The sequence below is a fragment of the Leucopleurus acutus genome (assembly GCF_964270905.1).
Source record: "Leucopleurus acutus genome assembly, chromosome: 16".
Lineage (NCBI taxonomy): Eukaryota > Metazoa > Chordata > Mammalia > Artiodactyla > Delphinidae > Leucopleurus > Leucopleurus acutus.
The window spans coordinates 36,506,213-36,515,562 of NC_139158.1; the positions used below are offsets into that span (position 1 = coordinate 36,506,213).

General features: G+C 51.2%; 1 protein-coding gene across 1 annotated transcript; it reads right to left on the minus strand.

Moving 5' to 3' along the window:
• Positions 1-7,287: 7,287 nt before the first annotated feature.
• FLYWCH2 (FLYWCH family member 2) lies at positions 7,288-9,141 on the minus strand. The gene is made up of 2 exons (XM_082856953.1): positions 8,789-9,141; positions 7,288-7,579 (listed from the first exon to the last, which is right to left on the minus strand). The coding sequence occupies exons 1-2, from the start codon at positions 9,117-9,119 to the stop codon at positions 7,476-7,478; spliced, it is 435 nt and encodes a 144-aa protein (XP_082713079.1). The 5' UTR covers positions 9,120-9,141; the 3' UTR covers positions 7,288-7,475.
• Positions 9,142-9,350: the final 209 nt, after the last annotated feature.

The window sequence follows — 9,350 nt, forward strand, 5'->3', positions numbered from 1 at the left end:
TCACCCTTTGGCGACCATCGTAAGTAATAATTGATTCGGGCAAAAATTATCAATGGCCGCTAAGACCGGAGGGTGTAAGTTTCACAAGGAACTAGTATTTACATATTCCCAAAGTACATATTTCTCCACAATACATTTATTAATTACAAGAGGAAAAATATGAATTTTACAGTAGGCAAATGGTCCTCAAAGTGTAGTCTGGGGTTCCTGGAAGTCCCTGTGGGATATTCCAAAGGTTACATGACGTGTAACAGGTTGAATGCCAAAGCACAGATGAGAACCTGTAGTCCTCCATTAAGCCTACATTAAAGAGATGTGCAAAAAAAAAAAAAAAAAAAAGAACAACGCCATTCTTATAAAATTTCTTTGATTTGGAAAATATAGTGATTTTCATAAAAATATGTTATGCTAACACATAAAAGGTTTATTATTGTATCTTTTGGTAACAGATTTATTGGATATAACTCACATACCATACAGTTCACCCATTTAAAGTGTACCAATTGAATGGTTTTTAATAGATTCACAGAGATGCGGACATCACCACACTCAGTTTTAGAACAATTTCATCACTCCAAAAGAAACCTTTAGCCATCACCCCCAAGTCCCCCATCCTCCCACACTAAGCAACTATTAATCTTTCTGTCTCTATAGATTTGCATATTCTGGACATTTCATTTAAATGGAATCATACAATCATATATCTTTTGTGTGTGGCTTCTTTCACTTAGCCTAGTGTTTTCAGAGTCCATCCATGTTGTAGCATGCCAGTAGTATTTCATTATTTTTATCGTCAAATAGTATTGCACTGTATGGATATACCCCAATTTGTTTATCCATTCATCTGTTGACTGACGTTTGCATTGTTTCCACTTTTTGGCTACTATGACTAATACTTCTGTGAACATTATGTGCAAATTTGTGTGGACAGATGTTTTCAATTCTTTTGGGTATACACCTGGAATTGGATTTGCTGGGTCGATGTTCAACCGTTTGAGGAATTGCTAGATTGTCTTCCACAGGGTCTACTCTATTTTACATTCCCACCAGCAGTGTGTGAGGGTTCCAATTTCTCCACATCCCTGTCAACAGTTGTTATTATCTGTCTTTCTGATTACAACCATGCTAATGGATATGAAGTGGCTTTTCATTGTGGTTTTGATTTGCATTTCCCTGATAGCTAATGATGTTGATCCTCTTCTCAAGGGCTTATTTGACATTTGCCTATCTTCTTTGGAGAAATGTCTATTCAGATCCTTTGCCCATTTTAAAATTGAGTTGTCATTTTATTATTAAGCCTAAAAATTCTTTATATTTATATTCTAGATACACTTCCGTTGGCAGATATATGATTTACAAAATCTTTCTCCCATTCTGTGGGTTGTCTTTTCACTTTATTGCTCCCAGTTAAGATGGTGTCCTTTGAAGCACAAAAGTTCTTAATTTTGATGATGTCCAATTTATCTGTTTTTTCTTTTGTTGCTTGTGCTTTTGATGTCACATCTAAGAAACCACTGCCTAATCCAAGTTCACAAAGATTTACCTGTATGTATTCTAAAAAGTTTTATAGTTTAGTTCTTACATTTGGGACTTAGACCCATTTTGAGTTGTTTGTTTGTTTTTATGGGCAAAGTAGGGCTCTGATTTCATTCTTTTGCATACGGATATCTGAGTTGTGCCATTTGTTGAAAAGACTGTTAATTCCTCTCTGTGATTATTTTGGCTCCCCTGTTGAAAAACAATTAACCATAAATGTGAGGGTTTATTTCTGGACTCTCAATTCTATCCATGGGTCTGTGTTTATTTTGTGCCAGCACTACATTGACTCAATTACTGTTGGTTTGCAGGAAGTTTTGAAATCAGAGAGTGTGAATTCTCCAACTTCGTTCTTTCCCTTTCGTTTTGGGTCTCTTGAGTTTCCAGTTGTCATCTTTCTTGTCAATCTTTTTGAAAATGAATCTTCTTTTAAATTTTACATCATTGCAAACACACTCCATGGCAATTATTTTCAAGTATTCCTGCTTTTTCCACCTAACTGTATATTGTAAAACTCACCGCCCCCATATTATAACCGTATTTACATATGGCTGGCTACACAGTTTAGTTATTTTCCTATTAGACACTAGTTTCTTTTTTTTACAGGCAAATGTATTTTATAAGATGCCCAGATCTCATTTTTTTCCATCATAATACATCATATAAATTCAGGGGAAACATTTAAACGTTTTTCAGATCACATGATCTGATATAGATTTTCTAACCAGAAGAATCCTCCAACTCTATTTGAAGAAAAAAAATTTTTAAGCATTTTTTAAATTAATTAATTTAGCTTTGGCTGCGTTGGGTCTTCGTTGCTGCGTGAGGGCTTTCTCTAGTTGTGGCGAGTGAGGGCCACGCTTCATTGTGGTGTGCGGGCTTCTTATCGTGGTGGCTTCTCTTGTTGCGGAACACGGGCTCTAGGAGCGTGGGCTTCAGTAGTTGCGGCACGCGGGCTCAGCAGTTGTGGACACGTTTCTAAATTTCACTATTGCTTCTGTGGCTGGCTTCATTCCTAACTTTTGGGGAACCTGGGTGAAAAGTCTATGGGCATGCTTTGTACACTTGCAGTTTTTCTGTAGGTGTGAAATTATGTCAAAATAAAACGTCAGAAAAAAAAAATCTGCCCCTTTGAGGGGATTCCGTGCGGGGAAAGCATCTTTTTCTGCACTGGTCCAACCCTTGCCCATCTATCCAGCCCTCGCCCATCGGTCCAGCCCCCACTCACAGTGCACAATCACTGCACACTTATTCTCTGATCACCCTGCGCGGTGGGGACCGGGATTGTTCTGGCGCGGGGAGCTGCGGGGCCTGGGGACTGCTTTCCTGGACACTTGGCGGGTGGCGACTGGAGCGGCCCAGCATCCTCCGAGCGGACACCCTCCCTGCCTCTCGCCTGCCCAGGCGCGACGACGCCCCCGCCTCCCCTCCTGAAGGGCGCCCCGGGCCCTCCGCTCACCGCGACCCTCCGCAGCCCCGCGGACTCCTCCCTCCGCCCGCCCTCCTTTGCCCAGCCGGAGCCCCCAGTCTCCCAGTTGGCAGAGTGAAGACGCTGCTCCTCTCTAGAAAACGCCACTACCCTGACACCCCTCCCCTCCGCCTTCCTCCTCTCGCTCTAAAGCTGCTGCTGGAAGTCCCCGCCGCCCCCCTGCCCCTGGGCTCCAGGCAGGTGCAGGTTCAGGTCCCATGGGGCCCTCCTGCCCTGGTCCCCCGCCCGCTCCGCATTTCCACGTTCTCCGCATCCTCCGTCGAATCCCCTCCTTCCCGCGTTCTCCCGCCCCCTTTCCCATCCTTGTTTTCAGTCCTCCGCCTCCCACTGCCTCATCCTCCGCGCCTTCCTCTCGCACCTACGCTCCGCCCAACTCCGACTGCGCGCTCTGGATCCCCGCACCTCTGCCCCTGCCTGGGCTCCGAGTGCCGTACCCCATCCGCACCCTGCGCCTCTCCGCCCGCTCCCCTGCCAGGTCTCCACCCTGGGCACCTTAGGAGCCCAAGTCCACAAAGACCCCTGCCGTGGTGGCGTTGAGCTTACGTTATGGGGGGTGGGTTGGGGAGAAGCAATAGATAATAATAAACAATGAGTCACCTGGGCTCTTAGAAGAGGTACTTGCTGTGGGGCAATCAGACCGGGAGGAGGAGGGGCTGCGACTTGTGTTGGAGTGTCTGAGGATGACGAGGAGTACGGATCTCACCCGCGTTCTTCGGATAGCCGGCCATCTGCCGGATTGTCACTGAGGAATCATCCCTGGCCCCTGCAGAAGGCAAGTTAGAGCCGGTGCCCGGGCCTCAAAGGGCCTGGGTGGGCGTCCGGAATCTGCTGGGCCTGACGGCGTCCGCGCGCGCCTCCTCCCGGCCTCCAGGAGAATCAGCCACACTGAGCCTGGCGGCGGCTGGGGGAGCGGGAGCGTGCCTGGACCAGCTCTCCAAGCTAACCAAGGAAAATGCAACCCCCAGGAAAAAGCACGCAGAGGTTGTGCATACAAGATGAAGCGGGGGGCGTTATCAATATTTTCTTCTTCTTCTTCTTTTTTTAAATATTTTCTTCTTAATGATATTACCGGATGTTTGCAAGGATGCCTGAGAGCCGGGTATTCACGGGCCGCGGGTGGAATGATAGTGGCTGTGTCCAATCCGTGTGCAGGAATCTCACCCAAGGCTTTTGAAAGGATTGTTGCCAACCTGGAAACAACGGATACGTCCAACAATCAGGACTGGTTGGATAAATGATCCACCCCTGTAGTGGTACGTTGTAAAATGGACGCTGGAGAGACATTTGTAATACATTAAGAAAAAAATAGGGAATTCCCTGGTGGTCCAGTGGTTAGGACTCCGTGCTTTCACTGCCGGGGTCGGAGTTTGATCCCTGGTGGAGAACTAAAATCCCGCAAGCCACGCAGTGCGGCAAAAAAAAAAAAAAAAAAAAAAAAGGCACTTTATCACCCCAATTTTCTGAATATAAAAAATATTTATCATAGACTTATCTCTAGATGGTGGAATTATTGTAGATTTTGTAATATTTTTTCATAATCAGTATTTTCTGTTTATTTTCATGACCATGAATTACCTTTTTTTGTTTGTTTTTTAGTTTGAAGGAAAGACCAATGCAATATATTTTTTAAAAGTAAGTGTAGGGACTTCCCTGGTGGCGTAGTGGATAAGACGCTGCACTCCCAACGCAGGGAGCCCGGGTTCTATCCCTGGTTGGGGAACTAGATCCCACATTCATGCCACAACTAAGGAGCCCATGTGCTGCAACTAAGATCCGGTGCAGCCAAATAAATAAGTATTTAAAAAATAAGTGTACAGTAGTCATCCTATTTACTTTTTATCCCCATCATAATTAATGCCCCCACCCACCCACTCACTGAGTGCAGAGACTCAGAACTTGTATCAATCTGCCACTTCTGAGGGATTTCTGCTCCGTTGACACTGGTGGGAACCACTCTTGACCAACAGGAACACACCCGTCCAGCAGGATGCCAACTGTGTGAACTGGAAGGCCACTTGCCCCCAGCTGCCTTCTCCCCTTGGATTCTCCTCCTGGTGGATGGCACTGTCATCCCGGGCTGGGCAGGCCAGTCTTCCCTCAAACACTGTCCCCCAAAAGAGGCCTACACTGAGCCCTTCTCAGTCCCCTTCTAGCATCTCCCATCTCCCCTCCCTTTGCTCTCCCCCGGGCTGTGGTGGTGCCCTCACCGGCCTCTCCGCTCCCACTTGGGACCCCCTCCAGTCTGTTCTCCTCAGGGCACCAAGGGAGTTTTGTAAAACGACACTGACCACATTCCTCCTCTGCATAAATCCGTCCCAACATCCTACTACCCGTGATGAGCCTGGAACCCACCTGTGGCCTCAAGGCCCTGGGCCAGTAGCCTCTGCCAACCATTCCTGCCTCGTGGCCTTCCTGTCCTACTCCGTCTGGGCTCACTCCTCCTAAGCCTGCCCTCTTCACCTTTCAGCTCCCTCCACGGGGCTTCCTCAGGCACCTGTCATATGCTGAGGAGCTCCTGGTCCTCTCCGGGGCAGCCCTTAGCCCCAGATTTCATGGACTCATCAGCAGGAAGTCCTGTGTCTCCTGTCTACCTCTGGGAGGCTGGGGTTGTGACCTGTTTACCACTAGGTCCTGTGTAGCAGACATTAAGGTCCTCAAGAAGTGATGAGGCAAGAAAGCGGCAGGACTAGGAGGGAGAGGGAGGGTGAATCTAGGTGAGGGATATGTGGTGTTGCCTGCATGTTCCTTCAACTTTTATGGGAGTTTGAAATGTTTCAAAATTTAAAAAATAAGAAAAGCTTAACACCTCCGGATCCAGTGTATGAGCTCCCTGCCTGGCTTGGCAGTGGCTTCCCACCCTCCTGGCAAATGACAGGCACCACAGGCTGCTTGAGCCCCCGGAGGGAGGTGCACCCTTCCTGTGCCCCCACCCAGCCTCCAGGGGCCACCTAGTCAACCAGGCCCCCTCACTGGGGACCCAAGTGCCACCCCCGCCCCAGGCTCCCATGGCAGCTGCAGAAGGGGTCGATGGTGCCACAGCAAAATGCAGGGGAGTGGATGCCCGCAGTGACCCTGCCCAGGCCAGGACTGCCTGGAGTCCAGGATGAGTGGCAGGGGTCGAGGCTGGCCAGTCCCTCTCCCCACCTCCTCTACTCCATGCCTCCTCCACCACCAAATGTTAAACCAGAGCAAGCCCTCAGGCGGTCTCCTCAACTGACAGAACCAGCCCTCCAGGATGACTCAGAGCCTCAGGAAAGGAGAAATCTTGTGGGGGATGGGAATCTATTTAAATATAGAATTCAGACAAAACAACTTTTCAAGTTATGGTTACAGAATATAATTGTTACAGACAACTATGCTGTAAAAATAACAGCAAAATGGAGAGTTGGGCGCTGCGGATGTGCTGTGTAACTCACTTTTCCCAAGAGGGAGTCAACAGATACTGATTAAATTTGGAAAATGTTTGAAAACATAAGTCCTCTAAACTCTACTGTTAAAAAGTAATCCATTTCCTTTTGCCCAAAGACAGTTTTCAAATGATGAGGACCACGTGGGCTGAAGCAACTTGAGGCCGATGCCTTTTCTCAGGGGACCCCGACTTATGGTTGAAGGAGGGGAACAGTGTTTCTTCATCTTTCCCTCCAGCAGGGCAGCACCCAGGGGACCTGAGGAGGGGCTCAGGCTCCCAGGAATCTCCCTCAGCCCCCAAACCACCCAGAAGGAACATGGCAGGGGCACAATACACTTCTGTCAGGCGTGCCCCCTCACACCGCAGGCTCACCTCCTCAGCAGAACCTTGGGCTGCCGTGGACATCAGGGCCCTTGTGCACAGGGGCTGTCAGTCCTGTGTGGCTCCCTGGAGGAGGTGGCCTTTATGAGGGTCCAGCAGGAAGAAGCAGGCTGAGGCCTCCTGGGAACTGGCCCTGGAAGGAGAGCCAGGGAGGGGCAGGATTGGCTTCCCAGGGGTTCAGGGCTGGACACCAAAGGCAGCAGAAAGTGGAAACCTCAGAGACTCCACCTAGTCTCTGAGTCAGTGGTCGGGTTTTCCAGGCTGAGGAGGCCCTGGGGGATGGAGGCCGCTGGAGAGCCCTCCTGGGCCTGAGAGATGGCCCAGGCCAGGAAGCCCTGGAGCAGGGCCAGGTAAGGGCTGGTGGGGGTTGGGGAGGCCCAGGAGCAGGGGGGTGGGGATTGGAGCTGGGACCTCAAAGGACCCAGAATCATGGAATTTTAAAAACCTACCCGTGGTGGGATCTAGTGTACAGCTTCTTTTATTCTCTTTTTAATTTTTTTTTCTGCTTACAAAAGTAAATTATGCTTGATCAGAAAAAGATTACAACGTTGAAAGTGAAAATCAGTCAGCGGCTGGGCCGCAGGCAGAAGCCCAGTGGAACGTGTAGAAGTTGCAGCCAAGTTCACTGACCCAGCCAGGATGCACCCTCAGTTGTCAGGGCTACGGGTCCTCCCTGGACACGATGGGGCCCATGGTGGACTCCTCCCCATCCACCAAGGGACTGGGGGCAGGCTGTCCTGCCAACCTTCCATCTTCTTTTCCGTCTGGAAGAGAAGGGGATGGGTCAGGCTGTTGTCAAAGGAAAAGGGGGAAGGGGTGGGGGGCAAACCTGGGGGTCCCAGCTGCCAGAGCAGGGGCAGGGATTGCTGACTCCAGAGACATGCTCCCAAAGGCCACTGGCCCAGGGACACTGAGGCTGTTTCCAGGAAACTTTGGGCCAAATCTGGGCTGAGCATCAGGAAGCTGCTGCTCCCTCCCCGCTGCCTGGCCCAGGATGGGGCAGGAGGTGGGGAGGGCCGTGGACAGGTCTGGAGGTAAAGACAGAGAGGCAGGTTGAGAGATGTTGACTGCCCATGAGCATCTGCCCAGGGGAGCCCATGGGGCCAAGCTGCAGCCCTTGTTCCGCTCTTCATCTCTCCATCTGAGGAAGGGTGACTTTGTCCTGATTCTCACAAAGGTGCCATATGGGGTGGGGTCCATATGGCCCCAGAGCCTGCCTGATCTGAGAAGTGAGCAGAGGTCTCAGTTGGGGTAGAAATGGCCTGTCCCATCCAGCTCAGCTGGAAGAATGGGCTCTGAGCCAGAGGGGGCCCCCCCATCCTTTGCAGTGAGCTAGCTGGTGGCCTCAGGGTGGTGACTTGGCCCTTCTGAGCCCTGCCTCCACACAGGTACTGAGGACAGAACCCTCTCTGCACTGGGCAGAGGCAGGTGGACATGAGGAGGCACTTGGAGCAGAACAGGCTGGTGGAAGGGCTCAAGGGTGAGCCAGGCCCACTGCAGAGGGGCCTCCAGGCTCTGGGGTCCCTGACTCCAGCAGGCGATGGAGCCTGAGGGGGTCCCTCAGGTCCCCTGAGAACTCTAGGCTTGTGGCTGGGGATGCCCCTATCTCATGAAAAACACATAAGAGTAGACACAGAGAGAAATAGGCCCAGGAACACAGACATATAAGAACCCACACAAACTTACTCTCCTAGGCAAATACACACATAGGGAGACAGAACCTTAGAGAAACACACGCGCGCGTGCGCGCGCGCACACACACACACACACACACACACACACACACGGAGGCCTATAGACATGCAGAGATTCACACTGAGATAATGTAGACAGATGCACGCAGAAATGTTCACATCACACACATACTCCCCTGAGCCAGCCGAGCCTGCTGTCCCCCTGGCTGCCCAGGTGACAGGGGACTTCGGCCCCAGGAAGGTCTTGCTCCCGCCCTGCTCGCTGGGCTGGGGCCTCACCTGTGTCCAGCTTGCTGCGTTTTTGCTCAGGCTCCTGGGGGGCGGCCTCGATGGCCCGCTGAGCCTCGGGATGGATCTTGAGGAGGGCTTTGGCAAGGGTGGCGGGGCCAGGCACCCCCAGGGACATGATGCAATGCACTCCTTTGCGCTTGGCCCCCGCCACTTTGGCACTGTCCTTGGAGGCTGTCAGCAGCACCAGTTTGGAGAACTTTCTGGGCTTCCTGGGGGCTGCGGGGACGACATCTGTGCCCGGCTCAGGGGACTCAGGGGAGGGCTCCTGGCCGGCCTTCACGCTCTCGCCCTCCTGCTCACTGGGCTCGGGCAGGGGCATTCCGGGACCGATGGCCTGGCCCCCAGGCCACGCTCAGGCCCCAGCAGATGGATTTCTCCTCCGCCTCCCTGGAAGGAACCCAGCAGTTCAAGGGCTCCGTCCTAAGGCAGGAGGCAAAATCCCATCAGTGGAGATGCCCTTAGGCCTGGGTTCAGGAAGAATCTGGGCTGGAGGTTGGGGCAGATGGGGCTGCCTCGGTGCCCCCAGGAAAGGACCTGAATGGAGCCAGAG

Coding starts and splice junctions, on each gene's coding strand:
- FLYWCH2 (XM_082856953.1), bottom strand. CDS start 9,119: ATGCCCCTGCCCGAGCCCAGTGAGCAGGAGGGCGAGAGCGTGAAGGCC. Junction 7,580..8,788: donor ACGCAGCAAGCTGGACACAG/GTGAGGCCCCAG, acceptor CTTCTCTTCCAG/ACGGAAAAGAAGATGGAAGG.